Source organism: Rhodamnia argentea, chromosome 4 (genome assembly GCF_020921035.1).
Source record: "Rhodamnia argentea isolate NSW1041297 chromosome 4, ASM2092103v1, whole genome shotgun sequence".
NCBI lineage: Eukaryota > Viridiplantae > Streptophyta > Magnoliopsida > Myrtales > Myrtaceae > Rhodamnia > Rhodamnia argentea.
In genome coordinates, this window is record NC_063153.1 from 9566128 (window position 1) to 9578388 (window position 12261).

The window sequence follows — 12261 nt, forward strand, 5'->3', positions numbered from 1 at the left end:
AAAATTGTTACCATGCAGACCCTAATAATAATGTGCCCGATAATACGATAGGATGCGTAAATATACTTCGACGTCTCCATCTCGCTCAAAAGCTACGTACTATTTCTTCGTTGTCTGAAATTCTCGCTCCGCAAGTGACGACACGGATCACGAGATCATCATCGATGGCGTCGAGGGGATGGACGAGCAGAGTCCCGTCGATAGCTTCTCGTCTGTACTTCTTCCTCATCGTTCTCCAGATCCCTCTCTTCAGGTAATTCGATCCATATCCCACTTCCTTTTCCCTCTCTTCCCTTGGCTGAACTTCGATTCCCCAATCGTATTGTATGCTCTCTTCGCCGTCTTTTTCGCGATTCGCTGGCTGACTGATCGTAGCGGTTGGTTTCCGAGCTCGAATGTTGCCGCCGACGAATGAAATTGGGTACCTTCCTCGTGGCTTTTTTAATCTTCCGGGGTGTGATTTAGCTGAGATGTTTCTTTTTATACATGGATTCGTTCGAACAGAAACAGTGCGGAGTTGATTGTTACGTGAAGGGATCGGGGATGATGAAATTCTCTCTCTTTCTTTCTCCATTGGTTTGGTCGGATGGGTTCGGAGGGCAAAGAAGGGACTTGAAGGAGCGATTGACGGCGTTGCTTCATTTTTTTTTATCAGTCTTGTGTGTATGAAGAAGCCTGTTCTTGTGCACTGTAGTGGACGAGCTGTCCTTGCCAATGTTCTTTTGCTCTTCAAGGACAGTAGAAGTTGAAGGGCCATTTCTGAGCTAAGAAGAGAGAATCATGGAGGTTCTCTCGAGCATAGATTAGATCTTATGATGTCACTGCTTTGGAATTGGGACGTCTTTCCATTGTGGAGGAGAAAAAAGGAAATAACTTTGTCCGTTTGTAATGCTACCACATCGTGACAGAGCAGGAGATCCTTGTATTCCGCTAAATATTAACTGGGATAACAAAAAACTGAAATCCGTCGGGCATGCTTCATCGTATCGACAAATTGAGAATACCTATATAATAAAACCTCCTTTCTTGATTGCTTTATGGGAGCTGGTAGTCTTTCCATTTGAAACTATTGGTTGCTACTTGGCAAGTGCTCCTGTGGACTGCTATTCTGGCAAATAACACCCTTTTTGTTCTTTCCCATGCAAAGTAGTTAAGACTGTTATACTGCACCAGCTTGTGTTCTTTTCTCCACCATGCCTACTTGGCTCTTATGATAGTTTATATTTCTAAGTATCATAACTGCTCAGTGAATTTCAGACATTCTACTAAGAGACAGTTATCGTTTGAGATCTAACATACAGTTGGAACCTGTAGCCGGTATCTTTTTTTTTTTCCCCATTCAAATTCATGTACAAAGTTCGTAATATTAATCGTTTTCCTAAGTCAATTAATCGTGTTCGGGCTACTGTGCAGGGTCACGTGTAGGTCTGGTATGTGCTCGACCCCGATACAAGTCACATCATCTCAGCTTATTGCCAGTGAGATAATCCCTGTTCCTGTGGTGAAGGCCCTTCTCTACCCTGGAGCTGTTGTCAATGGTCTTGTAAAGAACATGACAGTTCCAAGCTGGAATGATTTGCTAGATATCTATAATCTAACTACTGTGAAAGAAGCCTCGGCAGTAGTTGATCTGCAGCGTTTGGAGGTTCTTTTCCGTTTGATCTTACTACGTCTCATCTTCCTGTTGCATATGCTTTTTTTTCAGCTAAACACCGACATAAACTGTACATTTGTCCCACTGCAGTGCATGTGCAAGATCATGAAGTAAAAGATTTACGCTTGTTAGATAACAGTTTCTTGTTCCAGCTTCTTTTTTAATCTGACACATTTAAGGGAGAACTTCAGCATCTACTTTTTACTGGCAAACGGTATCACGTTGGTATATTTTCCCAGGCATGTTCTTTCGCTTGCCATGAATACTACAGTTGTCTCCTCATGACAGTCCCAATTTTACCGGGGATAGAATGCTGGAAGTGTCACTTTTTTCTTAGAGTGCCTGAGATGTCATACAAACGAACTTCTTGCATGCTCTTCTTTTTGTTTTGGAGTTCTTGACGTAGTTTGTTTCACTACCTGTTGATTCTTCCAGGTTCTTGCCGGAAGCTACTTCTCCGTGGCAGGAGCACTTGTGGGTCTGCTCAAACCAGGGAGGATGAGCATGTTTGGGACGCTGCTGATAATTTGGGGTCTTGTCAAGGAGGGAATCTTGGGAAAGCCTGTGAATGTGGATCCTGCAAAGGCAGTCTATGTTTATCCGACGATGTTGATTGCATTGATCTGTGCCTTATCATCCATTAAATATGATGTGAAGAAGGCCATGAGACCTGCCCCTGCTCGAACTATTGCAAAGCCACTGCAGAGCTCATCAAAATCTAAGCTGAAATGAGATGAATTGTAAGCAACACATCTGTTGAGAATGTCACTCATTTTTGTTAGGATTCTCGTTGTCAAAATTTTTGAGTCTTACATCAACATATGGATCTTCAGTCAACTTTTGAAATCAACTGAATTGCAAGTTTTATATGGCTTGTCGGGTATGTATGCTTGTTATGACCGAGCAGTCTCTCTTCAATCTTATTTCTGATCATCAACTTTCTCCTCGCACAAGTGAGTAGGTTTCTGCTGAGCTCACAAGTTAGCAGACTAAAGAAAACAACAACAATTGCTCATTAAGATTCAGAGAACAAAGAGTAAAGACCAAACTGTCCTTACCTGAGGGTAGTTGACTCCTAACTGTGACCCCCGTCTGTCAAATACATCTTCAGAAACTCACATTTTACTGCTTATACCCAATTTTAGCTGCGATGTTCATTTTCCTTGAAGGCCATTAATAGTTTTCATGCCATTCGTGCTTCGTCGTCAACCTCAATGGTCATATGCTTTTCTTTTCCTACTTGGGAATTGTGAGCTTCTAGGCAAAGTTGGTAGTGATGCGCATGTTAAGGCTCCTTTTCTTTCCTACTTGCTTATTTTCTGTTTCAGGCAAGTTATGCATAAATTGGTGGCCACATACACATTAAGATTTGTAGTCTCTAAATGATCCCTACCTGTCCTGTAGAGGTTTATTAGTGCCGCAGAACTTCTGCCGTCCGCAAGCACCTGTTCTGCTGCTGAAGAACTGATACGAATACTATGTAGCAAGCTACAGTTGCAGAAGAAAAAAGCTTATTAGCATTTGTATTCTTTGTGAACTTAATTGTCTATTCTTGATGCTTATGACCTCTTGCAGGTAGCGTTATGTGCATTATAATCCCAATTGAATTTGGGAATGGACCTGGTCTAACCAATCTAATCTGGATGCTCGGTTTCCTTCAAGCATCGGTTTACTTTAATTCTAAAAATCTGCCAGTAGCAGCATTGTTAACTCAATGTCTCTCTCAAAGCCTTTCAAAAACACACAGTTTCAAGCTTAGTAGGTGAACCATCAAGAGCCCGCTTACCTGTTACAATTCCCAGTTTAGTCTGCATTTCAGGAAGACAGAAAGAAAGAATATATATGCTGAAAGACAGGCAAAGTGGGGCACAAGAGAGTGGCAAGCTTATTGACACGCTCTTTTTGAAGGCATGCTGCTGTTTTTCTTGCAAAATCTTCTGCTTAGCAGAGCTGCAGACCCGTGCGGCAAGTTCTATTTCTTCCCTGGTCTATCAATGTGTTGATTCTGACTCAGGATTCTGAACCGTGGAATTCTCTGTTATGAACTCCCAATGATTTGGTTTAAGTAACAACCAAATTAGATTATCATATCTAGTGTGCTGAAGAGCCCAAATGATGCCAAAGATTAGCACTTACATCACAACTCTGTGAACCACCGATTGTTTGAAGTCATATAACAGTGATTGAACACCAATTTCAGGCTGAATAACATAAAGAAGACCATCGAATATACTCAGCTTATTTAGTTTTCTGATATTCTCTTTTAGAAAATCATCTTAATATTAGGAACACAAACAACAACAGCCTCTTTAATGCAGCAAGGACTTCTTTTGTAATTTGCTGCTGTACACTGGCAGCTAACCGCTGGTAATAGACCAAAGAAGAGCAACTGTACTTTGTTGTTATGGAAACGTTCGAGCATCAAAGATGAGGACACATTACATTTGTTCATCACCAAAAGTACCTTGGGGATGCACTCGTCGTTGAACTTCTATGGTTATTGATACATGTATCTGTCTTGAGCCCAAAAAGAAGTTATAAATACATGTAGTTGCAGGGTATTAGTACTGCTTCTTAACTTTGCTTTATCTAAACAGGTGGTATCCACATTGTAAGGTAATTTATTAATCTGAAGGAGATTAATTAGAAAAAGGTAAATGGCTGTAGCAATGTGTTTTCTATGAATTTAAGTGGTGCATTACCCCATGAGAAATAATGCAGCATGACAACTGTAGTTGAAATGTGTGAGACATCAAAGGCCACTTTTTATAAAGGGACAAAAGCAGAGAACTTTAAGAGAGTGTGCGTTTGCTAAATTTATGAATAAATACGAAAGGGGAGAACTTTAAAAAGCTAAATAAAGTCAATTTATCAAAGCTTTGAATTGGATAAAAGCTATCTTGTTTTTGCTACCGTTTGACCATCACAGTATTGATTAACATTTTCAACTCTTGTACTTGGTACACTGCTGTTGTCTGATAAGGTGGATGTTGGGTCCAGAGTCTGTGATTTAAGAGGCAGATGGAGCTCTTTCTTGAGCATGAGTTTTATCAGATATCCTGTCTCTTTTTAGATTAGGATGCGTCGGGAACATGAAATTATGATTGCGTCTTCTTAAAGACCGTTTTCGGACGTCCCCATGATCTTACTAAATGAAGAGAGAAATTTTTTGAAAGAGAATGCTAATTATCATGGAAGTTGCATTTCTTTTGCATTTCACAAGTGTAAGCCCTTTATCATTGATCTAGATATATGTTATCTCTCATATCCAGATTTCTTTGTCCGAAAAGATTTCGATGACCCTTATATGGTAGTCGGTACCATGTAATCAATGAAATGCCGGGAAGATATCTTCATCAGTATGATGCCGTTCTATTCTCCTCATTTAAACACTACCGAGTCTCTTCTCTCTGTGTCTGTCTACTAGAGAGAGCGGGCACTTGATGGCTTGAAAGAAAGGAAGGAAGAAAGAATGGGCACTACTTGAATGCTAGCTGCTTCAACTTGGACATATCAATTCCAAATTCTCTTTTTGTTTGAGTCATATAAATCCTAGTTCTGTTTGACTGATTCATCAGTAGGGAGGTACTTCACTAACCCCAGCAAAGCAAGTGAAGTAACATAAAGGAAATGCTTAAAGCAGGACAAAGAATCTTGCAAAAAGCTAAATAATGGAGTGTAGTAGCAGGGGGCACTGATTGAAGGTGGTGTTGGGGCTTCTTTTTTGACCGGTAAATCTTGCAGTTAAATACCCATCAGGTCAATGAGGGGACCTTTAAAAGCTGTTCCTTAAAAGCTCTGGAATCCTATGTGAATTTATTCTTTAAAAGCAGATCCATCTTCTTGTTTTATCACCGTCTTTACATTAATCAATGTTAAAACCTAAGTTAAGCGAAACTTTGACTTGCCGGCATACTCTTGACAAGAATTTTGAGAAATCGCAGTACTGGTATTCTGTAGTTTTATCCTACTTTTCACAGCTAGTAATTTATTCCTGATACAAAACATAGGTGAAGGAAGATGAATGTGGGAAATTAGTATATCTACTATAATAGGAATAAGCTGAACTGGGAAGCAATTCCGATAGTTGAATCTGCAATATAGATCTATCTTGACATACTTGAACTCTCTCATGATTCCCTTCTGAAATTAAATCATGTGAAGGCATGCATACTATGGTACATATACCATGCATCACTCTTTGTCAAGATATACGCCGCATGTATACATTGTTGGTTTGTTTTCTAATTAGTTAAGTTTTTAGGAAAAATGGTTCGTCTAACATGGTGTTAGAGAATGGATAATGAGTTCAAATCCGGTCATGGATCTATTCTGTCTACTACACTTATCATTCTGCCCATTTTTACGTCTATGGTTGTCTGTTTGATGTGGTTACATCCACATTTTGTGCTTCACGCTGAGTAATTTGCTATAAATACACAGATTGTTATCGGAAAAAATGGTTTGTATAACACTCTTCTCTTGTTTGCTATGATGATCTGTCAATTAGTCCAGATGTGAGCAAGAGCACATTGCATCAGATTGCCAAACTTAGCCACTGAACTTCTCGCCAGGAAACACTGGCCTAAGATCAGCTGAAAGACAAGATGAAGAGAGGAATCGACTAAAACTTAGTGTCATTAATCATGACTAGATTACGCTGTGTAGTTTCCTTTTTATGCCATTTTGAAAATGCGTATGATCTTTGTCTTCTTTTACTAATGCCCCAGCTTTTGCAGATATGAAGAGTAACAGGGTCCACTTATCTCAGTTTCTTTCCCCAAAGGCAAAACCCCTGAATTGCTTCCATGGCATGTGTAACATTTTTTTATGCAGTTGCCAAAAGATCCACGACTTAATTAATTTTTGCAGTTCTAATTCAAGTTTGTTTTTGACCACTTCGAACCAAAGAACATCCTCGAACAAAAGGATCGGAGGGAATCGCTCTATATTGCATGCGCTTGGCGCCTGTGAATCACTTCATTTAAGCCGTTAGATCATGCTAGGTTCGCACTATTTAATGATGGAGATGAAGCGGAATCATACGATCCGATTCCACACAACAACTTTTCCTTTGGAAGATGGCAATGCCTTCCAAGTACCATTACTTTCCTAAATTAGGGCAAAAATGTAAATACTGTTGAAAGGAAAATTCAAGAGGGGGAAATGAAAGAAATTCTCAGACAGTACTGCAATAACCATGGGAAACCCCTCTCAAACAGGTGATGGAGGAACTGCTAACCCGCAAGCTACAATGCTATGCCAAGACAAACTAGACCATAAGAACAACATAGAACTGAAGAAAAACAAAGAAAAATGAAGAAGAAGAAGAAGAAGACGACTCTCTTTATGTTCTTTTGATCTGTCATTTAAGCCCACCAAATAACTCCAATGGAAAATGTTTTCTTGGCAGAAAGAGAGACCAAAGACAGTGGCTGCACTTTCTTGCTCGATTCTCTTCCAGGCTCTTCCTGAAGATCAAAGAAACACAAGACGGGTGATCATGAAAACACCGAGCCGGCTCAATATCGTTCTCAAAACACACTATCTGTTGCATAATGTCTGAGAGCTAGTAGTTTCTAACCAGATCATGGAACACTTCAAGAAGAATAGTCAGACCCGCCGCCCGACGAATACTCTCTTGGTGCATTGCACCTGAAGCAGTTTGATCTCATAGCAAAATTGTGCTCATTGCATCCTGACCTGAGCATTTCACAGTGCAACAGTTGAAGAGAAATTCATTACAACGTTCCCAGAAGTACAACTGCTCGTGTTTACATGCATAATTACATCTGCGGTTGCTCGGGTCTATGCCGATGCTCGACGCTTCTGTATGAGAGCCAAAAAGGAAAGGAAAGAAGAAACTGACTGGGTGCGACCCGTTCATAAAGTTCGAGTCAAGTTTCCAACAGAGTGAACTTTGGGTATGTGAGATGGTTAGTGTGATATTTCATGCACACGAGCATACGTTAATTCTTGAGTCAAATGACAAATCCATGATCAACCATTTTGTATGCTTCACGGGAAGATACCAAACCCTACCTGGTGCAAATCCAGTCACCAGGTCTCCACCCCCGGCGACTACTGCTGCCGCCGCTGCCTCCAGAGGCTCCAAAACCTCGCGGCCGAGGTGTCTCGCTCTCGTAACGACGGCCACCGCTGTCTGACTCGTCCTTCGGGGCCCCGCACCTGAAGCAGGTGGAGCGGACGGCGAAGTTGTGAGTCCCGCAGCCATCGACGCTGCAGTACCAGTCGCCGGGCCGGACGTCCGGGCCTGTGAGCCCAAAAGGCGAGCCGCTCCTCCCGCCGAAGCCCCCGTAAGAAGAATCGCCGCCCCTCTCGCCGCCTCTCAGCTCGCCACACCTCTGGCACGACTCTCTCCTCTGGAAGTTCAGGTGCTGGCAGGACCTGCAGTTCCAATCTCCTGGCCTGCTCATCTTTAACCACCACACCTGAAAACCAAAAGCCCAATGATGGGTTTTGCATGAAACAACATCAGCTTCTACTGCTTGGCATAATATAAAGTTGGAGCTAAGGAACTCCATGAAAGCAAAGATTTGATGATGATGACAGACATGACAATCTAAGCTTCAAGAACTCACCTTGGGAAAGAAAGGAGTCAAGATGAACACACAGATTTGTGCTGAGCACAACTTATCATTGGTGAAGGATACGAGAGTTTGGGGTGGTTTATATGCTTGTTGGGGTCACCTCGAGAACACCCCCCCAAGCACACTTAGAGAGAGAGAGAGAGAGAGAGAGAGAGAGAGAAAAGAGGGAGAGAGGGAGAGAGAGATTTCTTTTTCAATATCCTTAGTTTGGAAAAAAGAAAGAAGGAAGGAAAAAAATTGATAATAATTAGAAATGTCATTCCAAGGATTCAAAAAAGGGAAAAAAAATTTGGAAAAAGGAGTTCAAAGGGGAGCTCCAGTCTACAGCTTCTTTGGGCCCTTTTGAGGCGGCTTGGAGACGCATCATTTCTCAAGAGCAATTGCTAGAATTGAATAACGTTTGTGGCCATGCCCACATTTAGCTTTTGCTATGTACTAACTGATCCTGGTCACCAAATTAACGTCCCCGGACGTCAGGTTGTGGCCGGTGATACGTTTCGATCTACTTCCATTGGTGGATCGAGCTAGTCATGCGCGACGACAAATCACGTGGAATTCAAGTTGAACTCAGTTGAAATCCATTTCTATCCGTAGCTAGCTCCATTGGTTATAGACATGCTCGGACTAGTCTCACGTCGGGCGGGATGTGCAGTAATTAACGGCGACATAAAAAAAAAAAAAAGAATGGCGCGTACTTCAAGAAATGTTTGGGAAGATTCACAGTTCCTGAAGCTTTTCCTTTATCTGCTGCAAAGAACAAATCGAGCATTGCAAGGAGCAGTAACCTTAATAAGCACGTAAGATGCTAGGGTTTCCTCATTACTTAACGGTCATCCTACGTCGGAAAAGCGAACAATTCCCCCTAAACCCCCGTAATTTTTCCCCTTTGAATATTCTGTCTCTGTACTTGAAGCTTGAATTTTGGAAGACACGAGTCAAAAGTTGTCTGTGTTCCGTAGGAAACTAATTCTCCTTTCCCTTTATTGCTCTTCTTTTCCAATTTTTATTCATCCTGTTTTTTTTGACCAAGCAAATTTTGAACAATGCAAGGGACATGAGATGTAACTAGGAACCCAGTTCAATGGGACACGGAGGAGCTAAAGTACCGGGTTTCGGTACTAATTACGCGACGGTCGCATTGAGTTTCCGATCATATTCGTGTTGAGAAATCGCAATGTTGTGTGGACGTCTGATCCGTTCATTGCTTTCGGATGAATTCGGCCTATCGTTGTATGACACGAAATATTTTCTTACAATGACGGTGAGGACGTAATGTTTAGCGAAAGACGCCAGAGACCGGCGAAGATTTTGCTCCGAAAGAAAGGAAGCAACGTGCCACGCTCGATGACCATGTTCAAACTCGAAAAAGGGGGCAAAATTCGCCATGAAAATGGTGTCTGGAAAACTACGGAAAGGAAATGGTAGATTTCGATAAAGACCGTTTGAAGCTGATGATGGAAGACAAGTCTTGGGTGAGATTCAAGAATATTTGACCCTCCTTTATGAACACAAACAGACATAGACAACATGAATTTTAAACAAAAAAGAAAAAAAAGAAAGAAAGAAAGACCCGTCTTCTCCTTTATCTTCTTCGATGCACTGACTCCTCCATTGTCATTTTCTTCTCTCTTTCCTCGGTTTAAAATTTTTCTCTTTCGAATATTTATATTGATTAGCTCAAAGCCTAAGTAAAAATTTTATTAAACAATTTTGGAGGTAGAACAATAAATAAGGAGGAGAACTTGCGAGAAGTTGCCCAAAAGGGTTTGCTTGGCAATTAGGCTAAGGGGAACACCGTGTTGATGGGAAAACTTTCATTTCAGTTATAAATCTATGGTACGGATGTCAATCCAATTCTAAATTAATAAATTGAGTACTAAACCTTTATACGATATTTCAATATAGCCATTCCGTCCAATTGCCGTCGTAAATCGGCAACGTGACGATCCACGTAAGATGTCGTTTTGAATAAAGTTGTCAATGTTAAGAGTATCACGTATGACATCCGCTGATGATTGGACACCACATTATCAATTTTCGACAGCAATCGATCGAAATGACTAAATTTGCGGAAAGGTTTAGCACTACGCCGACAAAATTAAAAAGTTTATGATTAAATTGGCATCCATGCAATAATTTTAGGACTGATTTGATAGTTAGCCCTGGTCGCATACGTTTTCACATTTATTGCCCCAAGGAAAGTTATTAAAAAAGTCTTAAACCAATTGTATGGATGTTAATTCAATCATAAACTTTTCAATTTGATCAATTTAGTCTTAAATCTTGTGATGATTTGCTAATGTAACCCTTCTAGTCAATTTTGACGAAAAATCATTGATGTGGATGGCGGCCTTGTGGCCATGACACAGCCAACACTAACGTTTGACATTTTTGTCCATATTTTAATTAACAAATTAGAAGAAAAATTGGAAATAAAAGTTTGATTTTTTTTTGAAAATATAAATTTATCCGCGTGTCGACTATGCCACGTAGGACAACCGACGTCCACGTTAGTGATTTCTGGCTATAATAGATTACATTGGCAAATTATCAAAACCGTTTGGATTAAGTTAGCCAAATTGAAGGGTTTAGAACTAAATTGGTATTCGAACAATAGATTTAAGACTTTTTTAGTAATTATCTCTGCTACCCCAAGATCAAGTTCTCCTCCCACCATAAGATGGAGGAAATTCAAGGAAAATATTATCTAAATCTAATATCTAGGTAGACTACTTTTAGGTAGACATGTCTAACAGATGGGTCGGGTCGGGTCGGGTCGGGTCCAGGCGGGTCATAAATGGTCTAACCTAGATTGACCCATAAGTCCGTTTATGACCCACTTATTCTTAATGCAAATTTTTTAACCCATATCCAACTCGACTTATATTGCTTATACACTTCCATATTTATCCCAATTTAAGAAAACTTGTTTCTAATAGTTTAGAAAAATCATATTGCTAAAAATACTTTTATGAAATATAAATTTAGTGGACAACTTTTATAATTTCTTAATAAAAAATAATTTTTTAATAATTTTTTTCTTTTTTATTTTTCTTTCTTTCTTTTTTTTTTTTTTCCCTATGAAGTCTAGCGAGGGTCATCATCCGACCCCCACCGACCATAGGCAAGACAATCTCGCCTGCTGCAGGTGAGGGCTTCGCGATCGACAAGAGTTGCGGCCCTCGTTGGACTTTGTCCCAAAAAAAGAAAAAGGAAAGAAATAAAAATAAAGATAAAATATAAAAAAATAAAAAAATTATAAAGAAAGTTAGAAAATTAACAAAAATAAAAAATTATAAAAATCCCGTTAATTGTTGGGTCTCTTAGATGGGTTAAGTCCATCCGATAGTAAAATGGTAAATGCCTTTTAAATGAGCTGTCTTAAGTGGGTTGTAAATGGATTCACAGTGGACCCATTTGTGACCTACTTATTTTGGCCTCTTTATTTTGTATACTCATTATGCTAACTTGCTTAGTTTGTTGTGGTCCATTTAAATACTTGTGAGTTATTAAATGGATTTTGGACACATTTTGACATGTCTAGTTTTAGGTCACATAAAAAAATCAAAATTTTGTATGCGGGAATTTGTGAGTCCAGCTCGAGCTTGGATCGGGCCAAGCTCTCTTCTAAACGTGATCTACAATAATTTGAAATTTGTATTTCCCTTTCCAAATTTAGGTTTACTTCATGGTCATGTCGGATACGTTGGATGGGCTTGCCTGGGTTAAAGTCTCCACGTTGAGTTTACCTAAATTGGTGTTTTCTTCTTCCCATCTAATTGACGATTTAATTCGTTTTTGTATCTTCCCCCCTTGGTTTTATATCTTATTAGCAGTTCTCTTTCTTAATTAGTACATTATCCTGTTCATCATCAATTTCTACTCTATTGACCTTGCAACAGATATCGAGATCAACTTAACAAATTCGTTTACTAAATTTTTTACCCAAAAAAAATTGGTTTACTGAATCGAAATTAATATGGATATGGCCTATTC

At 39.9% G+C, this 12261-nt stretch overlaps 2 protein-coding genes across 5 annotated transcripts; one reads left to right on the top strand and one right to left on the bottom strand.

Moving 5' to 3' along the window:
* The first annotated feature begins 56 nt into the window (after window positions 1-56).
* On the top strand, window positions 57-3298 carry LOC115753725. Of its 3 annotated transcripts, none has more exons than XM_048277338.1 (4): window positions 57-253; window positions 1414-1645; window positions 2090-2394; window positions 2983-3298. In XM_048277338.1, the coding sequence occupies exons 1-3, from the start codon at window positions 165-167 to the stop codon at window positions 2384-2386; spliced, it is 618 nt and encodes a 205-aa protein (XP_048133295.1). In that variant the 5' UTR covers window positions 57-164; the 3' UTR covers window positions 2387-2394; window positions 2983-3298. The 3 variants fall into 3 exon arrangements, with proteins under 3 accessions (XP_048133295.1, XP_048133294.1, XP_030548348.1); XM_048277337.1 differs by having other exon boundaries at window positions 3070-3298; XM_030692488.2 differs by lacking the exon at window positions 2983-3298 and having other exon boundaries at window positions 2090-2591.
* Window positions 3299-6821: 3523 nt separating this feature from the next.
* LOC115753727 (transcription initiation factor TFIID subunit 15-like) lies at window positions 6822-8388 on the bottom strand. 2 transcript variants are annotated; one of them, XM_030692491.2, is made up of 4 exons: window positions 8257-8388; window positions 7697-8106; window positions 7239-7357; window positions 6822-7125 (listed from the first exon to the last, which is right to left on the bottom strand). In XM_030692491.2, the coding sequence occupies exons 2-3, from the start codon at window positions 8089-8091 to the stop codon at window positions 7255-7257; spliced, it is 498 nt and encodes a 165-aa protein (XP_030548351.1). In that variant the 5' UTR covers window positions 8092-8106; window positions 8257-8388; the 3' UTR covers window positions 6822-7125; window positions 7239-7254. The 2 variants fall into 2 exon arrangements, with proteins under 2 accessions (XP_030548351.1, XP_030548352.1); XM_030692492.2 differs by having other exon boundaries at window positions 7697-8124; window positions 8258-8372.
* Between the last annotated feature and the right edge of the window lie 3873 nt (window positions 8389-12261).